General features: G+C 38.4%; 1 protein-coding gene across 1 annotated transcript in view; it reads left to right on the top strand.

Moving 5' to 3' along the window:
• The window catches only part of CAMTA1 (calmodulin binding transcription activator 1), a 776,715-nt gene extending 756,672 nt beyond the window's left edge, over window positions 1–20,043 (top strand). The window contains exons 17-21 of the mRNA XM_046661785.1: window positions 56–302; window positions 1,116–1,187; window positions 4,229–4,422; window positions 5,132–5,206; window positions 16,786–20,043. Coding sequence (XP_046517741.1) covers window positions 56–302; window positions 1,116–1,187; window positions 4,229–4,422; window positions 5,132–5,206; window positions 16,786–16,849 — 652 coding nt within the window. The 3' untranslated portion in view covers window positions 16,850–20,043. The remainder of the gene's footprint in view (window positions 1–55; window positions 303–1,115; window positions 1,188–4,228; window positions 4,423–5,131; window positions 5,207–16,785) is intronic.
• Window positions 20,044–20,524: the final 481 nt, after the last annotated feature.

The raw sequence follows: 20,524 nt of genomic DNA, 5'->3' as shown, positions 1-20,524 counted from the left end.
CAGATCGTGCACATCAATCACCCATCATCTATCTCCCTGTCTCCTCTTGTTTCAGAGGTGCATATAACGAGCCTCTAACCCCTTCTTCTAACACCAGCTTGAGCCCCGTAGGCTCGCCAGTCAGTGAAATAGCTTTTGAGAAGCCCAGCCTCCCCTCAGCCGCGGACTGGTCGGAATTCCTGAGCGCATCTACCAGTGAGAAGGTAGAGAATGAGTTTGCTCAGCTAACTCTGTCTGATCATGAGCAGAGAGAACTCTATGAGGCTGCCAGGCTTGTCCAGACAGCTTTCCGGAAATACAAGGTAAAATAGAACAGAGTCCTGATGTTGTGACATTCTTAAGATCAGGAAAAGTCAGAGTCATTCAAACTCAAACATGGGCCATTTCTTTTTTCCTCTGAATTTATAGAATCTTTATTTGAAATTATTACATCTCATGAAATTATTAATAATTTTCAGAAGCTTTAGTAAAATGAAACCAGTAATGTGATGGTTATCACCATCTCAAGTTATTGTCAGTAATAATAATGAACATTTATTATTTAGTTAGTGTAAAGTAAGTTGATATCTCTGCCCTGAGACATTTATGACCCAAAGCAGGGGTTTCCAACTGGAGGCTTTGGGCTGACTTTAGGCAGCTCATAAACTCCTAAAATTTTCTGTTAAAGAGTCTGTATGTGCATTTTCGGTGGGAGAGGTTCCATAGTCTTCCACAGATCCTTAAAGGAGTCTGACCGCCTTGAGAAGGTGTTGAAAGGCATTGACGATCCATCCAAAAGTAGAATACTTGGGGTTATTGTAGGAAAGCAGTGGAGATCTGGCAGTTTATAAGGACAAGTAGTACAATACCTAATTTGTGAAATACTTTGAAAATGAATATTTTTTAGGCCTCCTGATATCCAAATATCATAGTTCTATTTAGAAGCAAGAATAGTTGGAGATTTATTCTGTAAATTCATTTTTCCTAATTTATACTTATAATTATCACTGTATTTTGGTAAACCTAGTGTCTCAGTTCTGAGAAAGTTAGTTAAATGAGTAACGATTCTGTTTAAGTCTTAAGAAAGTCCTTTACTAAATCATTATTGATTTGTTTTTCCTCACCTTACCCTTAAGGGCCGACCTTTGCGGGAACAGCAAGAAGTGGCTGCTGCTGTCATTCAGCGTTGTTACAGAAAATACAAACAGGTAAACCACAGTTTGGGATCACGAGAGGAAATGTGCCTCGCCCAAACAGCGCCAGGCCCCTGAGGATTCTCGGGTGTGGTTCAGCCAAAGAACACTACATCCAGGGCCAGATTCAAAGGCAGGCTCTGATTTGCCTTGATTAAAAACCAGAGGAAAATGTTCCAAATGGAAAGAAACAAAAACACAAAATCATCCGCAAATAAACTTAGGCCACAAAATGATTTTGTTCACATTGCTGGCCTTTTCATGTTAGCACCTTCCTGAGATACTGGTCTGATACAAAGAGTTATTTGTGTTTGAACTCAGGTTCTTTGTTCCAGTAATTCACCTATAAATTCTGTAGTAATAAAGAACTCTAGGGAGCTTGATATGGTGACTGGAGAAGATAAATCCTGGCTATCATCTTTGACCTTGAATCCCATAAGTTATATAATCTTTAGCTGTTTCTCCTTTCAGCTTCTTCGTGTCCATTTTAAAATGAAGAATTGTAAAAATGTTTGAAAAATCTTAAGAAGCCCAGAGCATCTTAAACTGCTTTTTCCTTCCTTAGTTAAGAGATGCAAGAATGTCTACATAGTCTCATGCAGTATTACTGTTTCCAGAACAGCCTGTACGGTTACATAACTACCGTCAAGTGGGAAAGGGAACTAATGTTTATGGAGTGCCCACTGTGTACCACATCTTTTAAGCACATCATCTCATTTGCCCCTTACAATTATTTGAAGTAAACAATTTTATTTCCATTTGACAGATGAAGAAGCTGAAGCTCAGAGAAATTAAGTAAAAATTAGAACTTTCTAACCATCTAGGTGATTATAAAATATAAAAAATTGCCTAACTGAGTTTTGACTAAGTCATATGATAATGTTCAGTCCTGTCAGATTCTAGAACCTTTTATTAGGTTGTGCTTTAAGTAGGATTTACATTTTTATTTAAGGAATAATAAATGCCAAGAGGTATGATAGTTCAGTAGATTCTAGAACCTTTTATTAGGTTGTGCTTTAAGTAGGTTTTACATTTTTATTTAAGGAATAATAAATGCCAAGAGGTATGATAGTTTCATGAAAATTTGAGATTATTTTCTTTTGTTCGGATCTAGGCCTCGCTTTGATTTCTGATGTGGGTTGCCATTTTCTCGAGTTTCTCTAGGATGAAGCCCAGTTAAGGGGGTGGAGTGGGGGCACATCTGCACCTTGTAGCCAGTTGAGTTCATGATCCCAGAAAATGAAGGTTTATTGTGTAAACGCTGACACCGCAGTACCTGTAGCCTTGCAGCAGGGAGCCGTCCTGGCTTCTGTTTGGTGAGCAGGCTTCACATTAGCACAAGGGATGCACAGAATCACTTTCAAGTCTGGGATTGCAGCAGGTATTTATTCCAAAATAGGAATTTTTAAAAAAATCTCCTCCCAAAGAAGTGTTGTCTACAGCCAGAAGATGGAAGGCATTATTTTTTGAAATACTAACAAATATTTTGGAAGATGGAAGGCATTAATGTAGCCAGATTGCCTTTTTTTTTTTGGTTGGGAGTTTTATTGGTTCTGGTTTTTAATTTCATTATATTCAGCAATCTAACATTAATCTTGTATTTTCTGTTTCTCCCCCAAGCTGACATGGATAGCCTTGAAGGTAATGATACACCCAAGTCCTCTCACAAACCATTCCACCAGAGTCACAAATTCACACCCATCACCAGCTACAAGAAGGGGCCATTAAGATGGCAGGGTCATGGAACAGGCATACTCTCCTTGCCAGGCCACCTAACCACAGTGCATCTATCCTCTGGGGACCATGTGGTTATTCAGTTGGAGAGGGTTTTGGCAGCAACAATCGTTGGACATTTTTTCTTGGCCAGTGTCAATCTGAAGAATCCGTCCAGGCCAATGGCCATGAGCCCAATGACCCACTAAGTAAACTTGCCTTTTTCCCACTGGGCTTCACTGTGGCCCGGTAGGTTCTGAACGTGCAACATACACAGGCCAAGGTGATGAAAACCACAGAAACGCTGTAGAATACTGCGTTCTTGTCTTAAAAGACTTTTGGACTAATGAAAATGTAAAGCAGGTCAGATAAATCTAAAGAGGATTCTTGCAGAAGGGTCCTGTATTTGGACATTCTGAGAAGTCAGTTTCCTTCCCTCATTCCCCCTCATACATGCAGAGATGGACTTAGGCACAGGGGTTTTCTGACGAATGTTTTTCCCTGCAATGGTAAGTTGCCTTCTTGTGAGCAAAGTGCTTCATTGTGACTTCTTGTCCCCAGAGTCATATTCTATTTCATTGGCAAGTTGGACAGAGCATTTTTTAAACAGGGAGAGCTCTGTATTTTTAGTGCCTAGGGACTGAAATGGAGGAGAAGTCATTCTCCCATGCCTTCGTCCCTCGCTTTGATAGCTCTGCAGCAGGCCGGCTCGAGGCCGTGCTGGTACAGGCTCCTAAGCAGTCCCCGATTCTGTGACAGCTTTCCAGGTTTCATGGTGTCACCCCTGTGTTGGTCTTATGAGTGTTAATCTTTTGCAGGTTAGAACGGCTTAAAGGTGTCAGCGTTTCATGATAAGCCTTGTATTTGGGACCTTGTAACTCAGAAATTTGTCATATGGAATGATAGTTAGGAGTCGGATGCTGACTGCTAAGTAGACTTGTGTATGGTGGGGATTGGGAGGCACAAAAAATGTTCATTAAAAATGTTTCAAAACTGGAGAGTAAATAGTAGTTGTAAACATTTTTAATTTTACTTCTTAAACGTGTTTAAGATTCTCACATGTCTAAGTTTATTGCTATTAAAACTTTTTCTCAAGAAGGGCAAAAGATTTTGATATTATGGGGAAAAAACACATTTAAAGCAATACATTGTCTGAAGACAACCCTTAAAGTATTTCGCATTTCGGAAAGGTAGGTGAAAAGATTCCTAGTTTGCCTCTTTAGTGATTAAAACCAAAACAGAGACTATGATACTAAAGGGCGCTCCCCTAATAAGCTCAAAGGACACACAGACTTGCGTGGCTCCTGTTGTTACTGTTTTGCTTGTTCTTGTTTCCCCTGCAGTATGCACTTTATAAAAAGATGACACAGGCTGCCATCCTTATCCAGAGCAAATTTCGAAGTTACTATGAACAAAAAAAATTTCAGCAGAGCCGGCGTGCTGCCGTGCTGATCCAGAAGTATTACCGGAGTTATAAGAAATGTGGCAAGAGACGGCAGGCCCGCCGGACGGCTGTCATCGTCCAGCAGAAACTCAGGTGGGTGGAGAAGATTTCCTGGAGGTAAAGCTGTCTGGGGACGAGAACCGTCACGGTTGACAGTGTTGCCCTGTGCTGGCATAGGGGTCTGTGTAAGGACTAAAGCATCTCGCAGTTCTTTTCTTTCCAGACCACTCTAGATGTTATGACTTTGTATAGTTATGCCTGTGCTATTGGTCTACTATCCGAATTTGGTGGGACCAAAGTTTCTACTCAAAAAGGTAGCGCTGTAAACTGTAGCATTACTACACGTAAGACCTGGAAGAGTAATTCGAGTTAAGCTATTCCATTTTAGGGAGTGTGGTAAAAACTTTGAACACAGTAAAATACTTTGGTAGAGGAAATGTAGAAAATAATAACCCAAAGAGGGTATCAAACTCAGGCGAATCAGTGTCTAAATGAAGAGAGCCCGCAGGATGCCACAAGGCCGTCTCAACAAGATGAGCCTATAAAGAGTTGTGAGAGAACGGTTGACATCCGACTTTCAGTCTGTCTCCCTTAAAGCTGGATGGGAGCGTTCGTCCCCGCCCTGCCTCCTCTTCCACCGTGCCTACACCCAGTACAGTAGAGGCAGTGTTGTTTGTGCAGTTGGATTTGCTGCATGAACTGTTGAAAAGTCCTCTCTCACGGCTGACCTTTTTTCAACTTTTGCAAATTAAGCTTTACAGCACCCTTCTCATGACAGTAATTAATATTCTGGCTTTTTCAGGAGCAGTTTGCTAACCAAAAAGCAGGACCAAGCTGCTCGAAAAATAATGAGGTTTCTCCGCCGCTGTCGCCACAGGTACATTCATCCTCATCTATACATTTTGCTCGTCAAGAATAATGCAACAGCCCTGATCTTCTTAACCACTCATTAACTCCTACATAAAGCTAATCCCCCTGCAGATCCTCAGGGTCGACGTCCTAAGTTACAGTAGGATCACAGAACTCTAACTAGGGACTGAGTTGCTGCTCCTGGAATGTGAGGAGGTGTTCCCGACTGTGCTGGAGATATTAATGGAGATTCATGCCAGTGTTTTTCTGTTTTAATTTGAGTGTAAGGGCAACTTGGTTGGACGAACTTTTAATTCCAAGTTTCTGTTTAACCTCTTATTTATATGCCACATTACAGTGTGTTCTAAACCCTTATTCTGCTAATGTGTGTCCAATCAGAAAATAACAGTTTCTGTTCTCAGGGAAAGGATAGAAAACCACTAATTCCATCCCAGTTTTCTGATGTAGAATTTCCACTAAATTGTTGGTGCCCCCTGGTGGATGTGCGACAGCTGACGTGCTTTGTCGACTGTCAGTTAAAGCGAGTCAGTGATGAGGAAGAGGAGAAATTATTAGAATGAAATTGTGCAGGAAAGGAAGAGCATCTGAGACTGGAGGCACATTTTCAGTGAGAATAAATGGGCTTCTGTGACTCTAGCGTTCCATGGAGACACAGCATCTTCCCGTGGCGCTAAGAGGAGTTTCTCTTTGTTTCCTCAAACGGGAGGTTTCTTTGTGAAGACGAGGTTCTTTACTTAGATTTGGGGGGCTGGTGAGAAGTGTTTTGTTTTCCTTATTTAGGTTAATTTTCCAGTCCGACACCTGTAACAGCAGTGGCCTGAGCTGTGTTGAGATGACTCTGTGGTTTTGCTGTTTCTTGTGCATCCATCAGGAGCTGCACAGTTTACAGAACCCAACTTTAAAGGAAGCTCTTTAATGTCTTATTTCCTCTTCCTGTTTAATTGTACCAAAAGCTCAAGTGTCCAGATTCAATTTTATCCCTGAGAGGTTTCATTTTACTTGAGTTTTTCTTACTCCTAAAACTATCTGCTTGCTAACTTTGCAAATATTTTGACTTTTGAGGCTGGCTACTTGTGCTTTTACTTAAATTAACAAAAGAATTCTTTTATATGACAATAGAAGGAAACATGCACAGAGCCACACATCAATAGTAATACAAACTGTGCAAAGAACGTTCTTGAGGATATATGTGGTATTCTCTAGCTAATGCTGTGAAAGAAGCTAATGTACACTTACCAGAGAGCTCAGCAACCCGTCAACTCTACCATGTAGCAGTCGGGGGTTCCCCCACCATGGTTAGCTAACCGATGAGATACCAACATCAGTGCTCTGAAATAGGAAGGCTTTGTAGGAAATGCACGTCAAAATATGGGGCATGGTTATGACGTGATGAAGTCAATCCTACCAGCCTTCGCAAAGTCCGTCTCTCTTCTTTATTACTCAGTCATATCTTTGACTTGGCTGTAAATTACTTGCAACTAAATACTTTCTTCCTTTGGTGGGCACATCCAGGGCTCACAGGGCCTTCCCCGTGTGTTCTCACATGTGTTCACGCTCCCTTCTTCCCTTTTCCTGTCCCACCTGCAAAATGAAAAACCCAGGAAGACTCTATCCAGCACTGCTGAGACTGTGGTTAACACTCTCCCCACAGGTTTTATTTTCAAGAAAATCACCTTAACATTGCTCTTCTTTAGGTCACTTCAAACAAACCAGAATGTTCACAAGTTAAATTTTCCTTGTTTCTCCTAATCTTATCTTCAAGCTTTGAAAATACGTACAGTAAGGCCACCTTGTTGATTATGAGCGAGATGACATAAAGTCCCGTGCTCCTTTTCTCCTTTTTTTGGCTAAGGCCATGCCATGTTTTCATTGAGTGAGTGGAGAGGGTCAGATATTTAAGCAAAGCATAGATGCACAAAAAGGCTGCCTCCGCAAGTAGGCTACACCGAGGAATCCTTTTACTCGTGTTTTTAGAGTTCTCTTTTTGTGAACTAGAAGAGAAGAATTTCATGAAGATTTTACCTCATAAGTCTGAGAAGAAGATTTGTTATGAAGGGGACGTCAGATTACAGACTGAATTTCTATCCATTGTTTGGAATTAAAGACCCCTATTGACTCTTTTTGTTACTTGCTCTTTTGTAGTTCGGATGTTAGAAAAATGAGGAGGCAAATTTTAATAACCTCTGTGTGCTGACTGTATAGGCCCACTCTTCACTTACTGTTCCTGTCTATTCAGTTAAGGAACTTGAAGAAATCCTGAAAAATCTATCCCTGAAGGTCGAACTCATATATTCCCTAGGATGTATGTAGCCCTGTTTCCATTCTGGGTTATTGAGTACTATTTTAAGAGACTGTCATGTTTATTGTCCCTTAGAAGCATTAAAATCAACATTAAAATAAAGTCTCGTATGACACTCACTCAGAAAAGGTAGGTAGGTAGTGGCTTCAGGAATCCAGAAGTGAGACATCTCATTTCTTACGGATTTTGCTGTCATATGACCCCGACATTTTTAGACTTAAAAATAAATTGGTAAACTTCCTACCTGCTCATCTCACATACCCCACCACCACTCTCCTTTTCTTTCTCTCCAAAAAAGGAACCACTTGATACTCTTTTGTTGAAGTAAAGCTATTTATAAGATTTCTGTTGTGACCCTCACATGCTAATAGCTCTTTGGTGTTGTTTTACTGTCTAAAGCCCCCTGGTGGACCATAGGCTGTACAAAAGGGTGAGTGTAGCTGCCTGCTAGCCAGTTTATCTTCCATTTTCAATATTTTGCTTTTTGCTTGCTTGCATGGGGCTGCAGCCTAGGTATGCCAGTAAGTTTCACATCCATTTTGAATGAAATAAGATAAAATAAAAACTAACCCTAATTACTAACAGTGCTACTTTATACAACAGGAAAACAGTCACATCCAGTCGATGTACCAATGCATGACCTAGTGGCAGGGAGCATCTTCTGAAACCGCCACAGGGCATGCTTAGAACTTGATGGAGAAGTCTTCAGTATAAAAAAAAGGCTGGTGGTACAAGTGCAAATCGAAATGAGGCTACACTATAAGAAAACATTGGGCAAGTGGTTATTTGTGATTAAAATAATTTGCCACATGAAACTTTCTTGACTACTGCTGTGTCCAAATTTCTAAAGCGAGAAGGCTCACTAAGGGGGTACTGGCTTTTTTTTTTCCTTACCTAATCTATTTCTTGTTTAGAATTACTGTTTCCCCATTCCCCTGTCCCTATAGTTTTATTTTCTAAGTCTCCCTTTCCCTGGTGCTATGGAGTGAGCCAGTACACCAAGCCTCCCTTTCAGAACCAGCCCAGGACATTCCTCACAAGCTAGTGAGCAAAGCTGACTGCCAGCATTTAGTGGCAATGCTAAATCAAGAAAGTGTAGTGGAAAGTGTCTTAAATCTGTGGATTCTCTATTGCAGTTAAGAGTGGAGGTTCGAATAGAATTTGTATTTTAAAGAAATGATAATGAGCAGATGGTCAATGGGCACTCGTAGTGTTCTTGAGATTTTAGAATCCGGTGCTGATTTGTAAGTGTGCCTGAGGGGCGGAAGTCTCTGCTAGATGGGACTGTAACTCGTCTTAAGTTATAATAAAGGATTTAGTGTCAGAAAACTGTTTTTTTAAAAGCCATGAATAAAATTCACCAAAATCAGACTTGAATTTAGATTAATTTGACAACTTTTCATCCTATAGATAGTCTTAAGGAAAGATGCATTTAAAATATGACATGGGAATTATCTCTATCAACTCGACGACATCCAGCGCCCTCCCTTCTTAACCTCCCACGAATACTTTATATAGTCATGGGTAAGATTTCTGAGAAAAGATTACAATTCAAAAAATCTAAAGCTTCTGGAGATAGTATTTCCCATCTCACTACATTTATGTTGATGCTAATTTTTATTTATTATATTTTAAGCCAAGAGTTGGCAAACTTTTTCTTAAAAGCCCAGGTAGTAAATATCTTAGGCTTCATGGGCCATACAGTCTCTGTTGCAGCTGCTCAGCACTGCCATTCTAGCATGCAAGCAGCCATAGGCAATACATAAACAAATGTTCATGGCTGTGTTCCAATAAAACTTTATTTACACAAATATACATTGTGCTGGATTTGGCCCACGAGCCATAGTTTGCCAACTTACGATGATAGGAGAATTGAGTTTTTATAAGTTCTTTGTAAATCTAGACCTTATCCCTAGAAAAGATTTAAAGTCTCACCTAATTGAAACCATGGGTAGTAGCTGAAAGAGAAACTTGTTTAAAAAAATAAAGGAACTACATTCATTTGTAAAATTAACTAGTTAGTCCTCTTTAGAATTAGGCAGTTGTTTACAGCTGATATATTTCAGGTCCCATGTGGTAGAGCGGGCTCAGAGATGTCTGTGTTTGAAATATAAGAGAAAAAGAAGAGAAAAATCTCCATTTCTCTCTTTCTATTCCTGCTCACTCTCTGCATACAGAGATAATATTTCTTCCCATATTAAAAACCCTCCAAGAGAACAGATGCATGCTCTATATTCAACTTAACTAAAAGTTGTAGTGTCTTGCATGTCACATGCAATTAATATAGCCTGCTGCAAGGAACCAACGTTTTAGTAAAAGTGGTTGCTTCTGCACTTTTGAGGCTTGTTAGTTTCTGGTATGTTAATGATCATTTTTAAGAGTACATTTTCTAAAAGTGCTTTTCGGTGCCAACCAGCGTCCCTACCTTAATTTCTTTAGTGCCTGCTGCATTCTATTGTGAGCTCCTCAAACTCCTCCTCCTGCATGGAAAGTTGGAATTTCATAGCATCCTTCATGCTTCTCAGTCTTCAGGGAATTTGAAAGATACAAGCTGAGAAGTGTTAAGGTTCCTGCTAGTATGGTCATGTTTATCTAACTGTCCAAATTGGGAAATAGCTTATCTGTGGCTTTGTCTAATTGCAGATAAGATCTCCTCTCCCTCTGTTCCATCAGAGAAGTCACAATGGCACTCCCTCTGATAGTCCCCAACTTGAAATCTCTCTTGGGAGGCAGAGCATTCATTCTCTGAGGAGGATTTATATTCCTGGAATTTATGTCAAAGACAATAATATATTTATTTTATTAATTTGTAAAATATACCATATTTAAGACCTTTAAGGTTTACACATCGAAAGATAATATTTGAAAACTTAAAGAATCAAGTTTTATGGCAGGGTGTTTGTAAAACAATATTTGACCCCAACTCCTAGATTAATGAGGCAGAAGGATATGTAAGGAAGTTGGCTTGTCAGTCCTCAGAACTAAGACACAACAGGCTAATTCCAGCAGCCTAGCAATCAGAAAATACCGTTTGTGTCTTCAAATGTTTAGTCGTTGCTTGGGGAAGGTTAAGAAAAAGCACCAAATACTCCTCACTGAGTCCTGCTCATTTTTACTTCCATCGTAGCCCTTAATTTATCCAACAACTTAAAATAGAGCTATCAAATTCTTGGTACTGTCACAGGGATTTGTTTTGTCTTGGACGCAATGATTCTCTATTTTATTTATTATACACAGATAACTTCAATCAACCGTTTTAGTTATTTTTCTTAGTTAATTTAGGTGTTATACTACTTTCAGCATATGCCTGAAGGATTTTTAAGGCCGAAGAAACTTTCAAAGTGCACAGGCTGAAAAAACTATTTCCAGTTGGATTTTGAGTCTAACAGGATGGTATTCAGTGTTACAGCAGAAAACCCAGATGCCTCCTATGTAAAGGAAGTCGCAAGTAATTGGATTACACGACAGATTTATCCTCAAGGTCTTGAGACTAAAAAGGACAATGCCTCTTTTTCTAGTTAGAATATGAAATTCCCACTTCTCTCTCTAAGACGTTTCTTTTTTGTGGGTATTAGAAAGTGTTCTCATACATGAGTGAGACCACTCTCTAGAAAGCAATTTCTAGACAAATTCCTTCTTTCACTAGATGGGATAATGTTTCTGAGAGAGGGCTTTAAAACCCATGACAGTCACTACAGGAATTATAAACAGTGAGAATTCTGGTATTTAAATAACCTATTTCTTGTAACTTGCTGGCCTAGTTACCCGTGTTCAATAAAGGTGGGTGAAGCTATCCTCCTGGGATAAAACAACCTCATTGGAGGAAGAAAAGATAAGACTTTTTTGTTCACAAATGTGTAAGCAGCAGATTTTCTCCATATTTGCTGACTGGGCTTTCAAACACTAACCTTGCCAGGTGCTGTCAGTTTTCTTGGTAAGTAGTGGTGTCAACACTGACTATTGGGAGCAGCCTTGGGAAATGTTTCAGTGGGTCCCTGTCAGGTTCTGCAGGTTACGCTTGCCCTTCTGCTTTGGTATGTACACTTTATCCAAGGGACAATTCTCTAACAATGCCTGAAAATGTATTGTTTAATCGGGAAAAGTCAACAGCGCTCTAGGTCGACAACTGTGATGTCACCCTCCTTTAGTTCAATTTAACAGGAGGTATAGTTTCCAAGTTGTCCAGTATGTTCAGTGAGGAGGAAGAAATGAATGTGGGATGTGTCATCGTGGATGTAATTTAAATCTCCGAAGTAATTTTGTCTTACTTGCTTCTTTTAGGGGATGAATCTTTTTGGAACACAGTGGTGTGTGTTAAATTGCAGACAACATGCTCTGTGTCATTCTTATTGGGCCTCTCTGTCTTTTTTGTTTTGCAATCCAAATGAGATTTCTGGAAAATGGCAAGATCTCTCTTTTCCTAAATTCCCCACAAGCTATTGCAGCTCTCAGAGCAACAGGTAACTAATCAGAAAGCCACATCTGGCTGCCCTGTATATTTTTGACGTCCAGCATTGCGAGAATATGCCTGCTGAAATCCACTGACTCATGAAACATTTCTCTGGCTGAGCGTTACTGAGTAGATGTAATGAAGCGGCTTTGCCTTATGCTTTACCCATGGAGCCATTGTTCGCTACAAGTTTCCGGAGCAGGCCTCCTGCATCTACTCCTAAGTTATCGTTGGACGTCTGATGGAAGTAAACCCTGTGGGCTTTGCTGGCTTTCAGTGCTGTTGCTTACTACATCACTTCAGTACATTATGATGCAACATTTTTTTTTTTTTTTTGGTTGAGACTGCAACAATATCCCAAAGTGGTGATTATTTTCAGCCTCGAATGCTTGGGGAAATCCTGGGATTGTCTTTAGTTTTAATAGTTGAATGGTCACAGGTTAAAGTCTTGCTATCCGAATTACTTTAACTCCAAGCCAGTAATATGAGCACTGTTTTCCAGGTTACTGACATGAGGTTCAGAAATGTGGTCCTTGCAGCTCTCGTGATAGTAGCGATAGCCTTGCACCTACGAAAGCTATAGTTTCTGTCCTGTGTTGATCGTCTTTACAGACTTTACAGACTGCTTTGCCCGTCTTCTGTGTGATGAAACTCAGGAGTCAGTGTAATTATAATGAGATTTGTTTTTAGATAACCTGGGCAATTTTAGGTTTAGTTCTTTCTTAGCCTAACAGGTATAATTCCATAAGAGAATCAAAAACTCAGTAATCCTTACCTGAGGTTGCATAACAGAAACACAACAAAAGTTTACTGAACATCTGCATTCTAAGTTTCATAGATATGGTGACCATAGGTACTGGATTTTCAAGTATAATTCCAATTTCAAAAGTTTTGGTCTGTATTTACCAACTTTGCATACTGAAAAATAGGCTGGTAATATCAATGAAACCAGTTCAATCAATTGATTTTGGTTTAGGTCTATAAAATTGATTTTTTTTCCTCCACAGAATTTTTCAGTGTTTTTAATATCATGTGACTCCAACATTTGTAAGACATAGTAGTAATAACAGATGAAAAGAAAAACATTTTATAAACTTTTTTTTCAGTGACAAGCAGGAATAATTATTATTACAAAACAAGTACATACTCATTGTAGCACATTTGGGAAATAAGAAAGGAGAATCACCCAGAGATAGTAACTGTTAAGCTTTGATTGTGTATCCTTCTCGTGGTAGATGTATTTTTAGTTAACATACATCTTTTAATGATTATTCATGTCTTGACTAACAGACAAGGCAACAACAAATTTCTGTAACTATTTGAAATTCTGATTTGAAACATCTTTCTTAGAATTTGCTAACAAAACTCTAGTATCAGATGTTGTTTTAAATCACTTCAGAGATGTAATTGTTTTCTGTTCCTTTGGAGGCAATATAACATTCAAACATTATTTTATCCAATTGACGTTTGATACAAAACCAAACAAAAAATTAGGCACTTCTATCTCGTTCTAATAATCTACCCTCAAGTAACATAAAACTGTATGATTTCAGCAGGGCAGATTGTACAGTCTTTCAGTTTCATCTAGACCATGAGAGGCAGATTAACAACATGGTCTGCAAATTGCAAACTGGAGAGTGAGGCTTAAAATCTTCTGTTTCCTTGATTCTTAGACCCATTCTTTTCACATGTCTCAAATCTGTGTCACAAAATTGATAAGTACATTTTATGTGGAAGTATTTTTTTCTCCAAAACTTTGTAATAAAACCAGCATAGGGTCTTATAAAGGATGATGTCTTAGAATTGAGAAAATATAGTTGTCGTGAGTTTTCAGCAACATTCTCATCTCATGCCATGGAAATTTTCCAAATGCATATTTTCTATAAAGCCTTTTTGAAAAATCAATAACATAAGAATTGTTTTTTTAATTTTCTTGTTATCTTGAGATATTATTAGAAGCAGCGGAGTGGAGTGGTGAAGTCAGACAAACGTGGGTTCTAATCCCTGCTCTGCCGTTGAGTAACTTTATTATTTGGAGCAGGTTACTTAATTCCTGTAAATCTTAAATTCTACGTTTACAGTTAGAGATAATGGTGGCGTTGTAAGGACTAAATAAGGTAACAAATATTAAGGAACCTGTACAGCTATTGGAACATAAGCGTTCTCTTCCTTTTTCCCTATTCCTCTTTTAACGACTTTCTGTAAAAAAATGCCTATGCCATTTAGGTCATTTCGATATCATTTATAATGCTAGTGTACTGTGACAACTTCATCATGAAACTAAGAACTAAATCCTCCACTTTAGCTCAGGAGTTATGAAAGCCTAGAAAATATGTCTGAAAATTGCAACGTCGCATTTTCCAGTGTAGACGATCAAAGTCATGTCTGCGTGTGGACGTGCATCTCTTCTTAACTTAGTGGTGTGTGAGGCTATCACTAGTTTTATAGCTGAGTATTTACCTGGTAACTTTAAAACTTTGTGAAAACTTAGGTGACTTTTTAATTCAGAAAGAAACTACAAAAAACTTCAAAAACAAATGTGACCATTTTAACTAAAAGAAAAATGTCAAGTTATACCCACCATGACCAGCTGATTACAGATTCCTTGGTATGAAAGTGTATAAAACGTTTCTGGTTTAGAATTCACTCTGCTTTTTATTTCATCTCAATGATGAACCTAATATTTTTAAAGCATTGTTTTTCATTCTAGAAAAATTGTGAATGGATATCTTTGTATTTATGCTATCAGATTTTGAGTTCAGAATTCTTCAAATTCTAGAAATCTCATCAGTAATGGAGACACTATTGCGTATTTGTGAATGAGTCCTGTACTAGTGCAGAAATAAATTGTAGTATTTGAAGTAGCATGCACATTTTGCGGTAATTCAGCAACTAGGTCTGCACAAGTACAGATATATTGCATGCCCAGGAGTAAGGTGGCATCGGTGCATGCCTTGCATTTTTCCAGCCACAGGGCTGTTAGTATAGATGTTGCATGTTTAAAAATTGAACACAGAATATAGCATGTTTCAATTTTTAAAAAGCCATTTATTTACCAACTATGCATGTCCAAAATTAGGGACCTATAATGATGCACAATTCTGTACTGTAATATCCAAATTACCCTAAAACTTAATAATCCATGGTATGTTTAATTGCAAAATTTAAAACTAAATAATACCTGGATCCAGTTATAACTGAACATAGCACTGTCCTCTAAATGTGCCCATTAAGAAAGAAGGATTTAACAGCTTTGAAGATAAACAGTTTGATCAAGCTGGGCTTGGTGTATTTAGTGAATAAATCAGACAAAAAGCAAATTTTCAAACTTTTTAATTCTTTTTCGTATTAATGACGATAAAATGACAGAGCTTTTTTTCTGAAAGAGAACATCTTCTCTTTGAAGAAATTGTATGGACTTTGCAGAATACTCAGAAACGATTCTGCTTGGAGGTGGTAAATATCATTGTTTTCTCAAGTTGCTATTATAGCATATGTGCCATTCCATTGACTTTCAACCTATATAATATGGCAATAACTTATTACTGGTTTTCAAAATGTTTTCTTCCTACTCAAGAGTTATCAAGAAAGCAAACTAGCATTCATTTTAAAATAAAATTTAAATTTTTTGGTACAACTTAAGATAGCAGGTGAGAACTTACTCTTAGAGAATCAGAAAACTATATTTGGGAATTATTGACCTCTGTATAGGCCCCTATTAGAAAAACAAATCAGACTTCTTCTTGTCATACTGTTGAGATAGAGTGTACATGTCCTGAGAAATGGCTGCCTCTGTTTGGCTAAAACCATCCCCTTACACCCGTTTTGGGGAAACAAATGTTATCATGCAGCGTGCAGCACTGCAAACTGTCTGTGACGCACACAGCGTGCACTGGCTTCAGAAGTTAGACCTTAAAGTCACACTTACATCTACATTCACTTACACACTTACATTCTGAAATTAAGGCAAGCTCTTAATTATTTGTCAGTAAAGAGAAATATTCTTAGAGCTTACAATCTCTTCCCTGATACCCCATCTATACCAGGCAGCCATATTCAGAAACCAAGGCAAACTTTAATATTAAAAAATACAGGCTGGAAGTGATAGTGGACAAATAACTTGCCAATATGACTCTATAACTTTTCCCATGACTTTCTATGACTCTATAACTATTTCATTTAAATTTGATTACTGCAACATGTTTGATAAATAGAACAAAGTACCTTATTGGTATTGTACCGTATTGCTGTCCCATCTGGGAGCAGTGCCCTGAACATCTTTTAAAGCTACCGGGTGGAAGAAAGTAAGGAATTATGAAAATCAGAAAGACTCCACAATCCATGAGTGAAATCATAGAGTTGTGCAGAAGTATGATTCGGTTCAAGATACCCAATAGTCCGGAGTCTGTGAGGAAAGCATTAGTTCAATCTCTCGGCATCCCAGAAGCTGAGTAAACATGTGTGCAGTTTCCCTAACGTGCATCATGCGGAATTGTAGGGCATTCACAGTGGTCCACCAGGCTAAGAAGAAAGTTATTTGAACAATTAACTTTTTCTAAGATAAGCGTGTTATTGTTACACTTGATTTAATGTAGTAAACTTCGGTTTTGCCATGTTTTTAGAGCACTTGACGTAGAACAAAGTTTCAGGAAGGGTCGTGTCTTCTTCTTTGAAGGTTTTCCCCAGCAATTTACCAGGAGTTTCTTTTGCCATCAGTCCTCAAAAGGGTTTCTGTCTGGGTTTTTTGCTTCAGAAGGAATGGCAGTGCCCTTTCCTCTGGGTGGTTACAGTTTCACGAGATATAGTTGTCACCTGGTGTTGTCTGTTTCTCTTCCAGAGTGAAAGGATTGAAAAAGGCCAAGGAACTTGAAGACACACAGCAGCATCCCTTAGCAATGTGACATTGCTTTCCAGACTGTTTTCATTTCTGTTTTTAGCAGAGACATGCAACAACGACGACACACACGCACGCACATGCGCACACACACACACACACACACACACACAATCCCTCTGCAGTTTTGGGGCGATCAGCTGCAGGATTTTAACAGGAATGTTTTGGTCATTGCATTTGCACTTTCATGGACAACTTTTAATTTGATCAGCAAGACATCTTGGAACTCAATCTTCTGTTGGATCATGGGAAAACAAGACACCACGAGGAATCGAAAGAGGCTTCCTCTTCCTAGGAAGAAGCCGTTTTCCTTCTCATATAGGGCTGTATTCAAACATCGTGTGGAACTGTACAAATATTTATACCAAAAATATAGATAAGAAAAGGTGGGGATGCACTAGCCACAAAAGAGAAGGCTGTTCCTGCGCCTGCCAGTGATTTCCAAGAAGCTGAATCTTTGGATTGATTCTCAGTGGAGGGCTTAGATCATACCTTCTTGGGTCCGTGTGTTCTCATTTCCTTCACTGTTTTTATTTCATTTTGTTTGTTTGTTTTTGTTTTAATCTCTACAGCACACTTAATGCAACTTTTAAAATCTACAGGTTTTTAACGTCTTGTGGAAATTTGCAGAGGGGCGGGTGTGTGGTCAACGGGTAATGCATGGGAGATCATGAGAAACAGCTGACAGAGGTTAAACTTATTTTCCTGTCCCCACCACCTTCCAAGGACCTGCGAGGATAGTAATCATCTTGTCCCTTTTCTCATGTCCAGCACTTTAATTTTTTTGCCTTACTTTCACGTGCAATGAGAATTACTTAGAGAATGGGTAAAGCATGTAGCTTTTTTTAGTAACCTTGGAAACTGTAGTCATTCTAAGGAGTCATAAACTTTGCCTGGACATTTACCACCTAAAAGATCAGTGTGGTGCTGCGTTCTGGCCAGTAAATTCCATATTTTTGGCTATATCTCATCCAAACTGAGCAGTTTCTGTGTATATATAGAAGGTAGAAATGGAAAGTGAGAAAATATTTGAAAGGGATTATATTAATTGCTAAATATTTTATTCACAAAGGTCAATAACATGGCAAGATAAAATTATTTGTATAGTTTTGTCTGAATGAGCGAGAAAAATGTGGATGTATTGTTTGTATATATTGTATATATTAAAACAAAGAGATATGTGCATGAAATCAAGAAAAAAGAAAAGAACAAAAGCAAAGCATTAGTGGCTATGGTCTGTAAAATGAAACAAAAAAAACTTTATTTCACTATAAGAGTACTTTATTTTAAATGTTCTTTAGAAGAACATTTTGCTAAAGCATGACTAAACTGCAAAAAAAAAAGAGCTACTGTATTTAGACTTAGGAAAAAAGGCAGAGTAACATTACTTAAAAAAAAGGATATGTTTACATTTAATTTTGGCTACCAGGAGTTTATTTTATTTTATTTAAAAAAATTTTTTTTGCCAATGGTGCCAAGTAATGTGAATGCTAATATTGCTTAAGAAAATTAAGTTAATTTTGCTAAACGGATAATCATAAGATGAATCAGTATATAGCTTAACACCGTCCACTCACTCCAACAAAGAACACTTAGAATGATCAAAACCTGACAAAAGAAATAGTATGAAAAGTAGAAAAAATGTCTCATGTTTTCATATCTCCTGCTGGAAATCAGAAAATGTAATAAAGAATTGCACAAAAAATAACTAAAAATTAAAAAGATGCAAACTGGTCTTGTAGGGATGTCACGGTATATTACTATTTCCACATAATGAGGAGCCAAAGAAATCTGATGCTTTTAAAAATTAAACTACTCATGTTAAATTGAGAGAATAAAGTTCGCATTTGCTGATGCCAGTTTAAAATTCCCAGGTTAAAGTTTCAGAATCAGTTGGTGTAAAGCTGAGATAATTGTTTTTTCTTGGTTCTGGCTGCCAACTGTAAGTTAAAATTCAAGGCTTGTTGTGAAGCCTAAAAATATTCACAAGTACGCTTTTAAACTGGTGTCTTTAGAAGGAAGGTAGATACAAAAAGATTGTGGTAAAACTGGGGTCAGTGCTCTTGGTGCCTTTTCTATAATTGTACTTGTTTTTTAATTACTTCCTTTCACTGCCAACCTCGAATTACTGTACAGTATACGTCTTACCGCTTGTGATCAGCTTTGACAACAGTGACAGCCCCACAGTCAGTAGCCCCCTGTACATGTGTAAACTGAGCTGACTCAATTTTGTTTTTAAATGTGTGGGTTAAGTTGCAGCTGTTGCAGTCCCCCAAACACCTATTATTTGACACAGTTTGGCCTATAGGAGGACACTGAGTAATTTACACACACACAATTGCATTCATAAATGGGAATAGAATGTGAAAGCCAGCTCTTTCAGAATATCCTATATTAATACTGAATTTAGATATGTTTATTCCATTTATTATGGTACAAATAACTGATCTTTCGACAAGAGTAATGACCTCAGTGGATTTGCTTTAACAAACCTCACATTCATTTATTTATTTTTTAATGTTTCACATGCTACATTATTAGCTGAGTAAGTTAGAAAATTCTGGAAGATAAAAACTTGCATAGAATTAGGAGGGTTCTTACGGAGGGGATAGGAAGTAGGTTCAGAATCTACCAGTGTAACCTACCGATACAGGTGTGAATCCTAGGTGAGGTGAGAATGCACTTCCACTCAAATGGAGCATTTCTGACCGCTTTTTCTTGGTTGTGAATCTTAATTTTGAATATAAGATGATAGGTAAGCGCAGCTTTCTTGGATAATCTGAATTCCCAAGTGCCAGGAGTAGGATTTCATTATAAAATTAATAGCTAATCTTATTCTGTCTCCTGAAGACTTAATTGCTACTCTTGTTACCCATTTGAAATCAGCTGTACTGTGTGAACGAAATAAAGACAATAACTCGAACCCCTCTCTGGCTGCACGGTCGCTTATGGCAGTTCCACACAGTAGTTGGCGCCCAATGGGGGGTCCCTGAGACTTGCATGTAAAACTAGTCTAGATGTCTTCTTTTTTGTAAGTTTTATTTTTGTAATTGTGCATGTAAAGCATCATTGAATCAATGGATCTGTTGAAGAACTCAGCTGCTGGAAACCATGCAAAATGTTTTGAATTGCCCTTAAAATATGGAAAATGTTTTCTGAATGCTTTATATTCTTTCTGCTGTAAATTAAAAATGAAGAAAATTTCCCCATACTATGTGTGTGTTTTGCTTTAACTTTACGTGATATTGAAATCCAAGGTGATCAGCACATTTGAACCATATGAAATAATTTCAGGTATTTCCTTCCATCCAGATACAACGGGTCTTTTTTGGTTTTTTTGAGCGAGATTAGCCCTGAGCTAACATCTGCTGTCGATCCTCCTCTTTTTGCTGAGGAAGGCTGGCCCTGAGCTAACATCCATGCCCATCTTCCTCTATGTGAGATGCCTACCACAGCATGGTGTGCCAAGCGGTGCCATGTCTGCACCCGGGATTCGAACTAGCGAACCCCGGGCCACCGAAGTGGAAGGTGCGAACTTAACCGCTGGGCCACCAGCCCACCCCCAGATACAATGTTTTGACACTGAATGTTAAATAGTTTCGGATATGTCCATGAAAGAAAAAAAATCTCTTAGTAGAGCCAGTGTTCCTAGAACACTTGCTTTTCAATTATCTTCTCAGGG

The sequence above is a fragment of the Equus quagga genome, chromosome 5 (assembly GCF_021613505.1).
Source record: "Equus quagga isolate Etosha38 chromosome 5, UCLA_HA_Equagga_1.0, whole genome shotgun sequence".
In the NCBI taxonomy this organism is placed as follows: domain Eukaryota; kingdom Metazoa; phylum Chordata; class Mammalia; order Perissodactyla; family Equidae; genus Equus; species Equus quagga.
The sequence above is the reverse complement of the archived record's forward strand: the minus strand, read 5'-3'. Positions and strand labels throughout refer to the sequence as shown.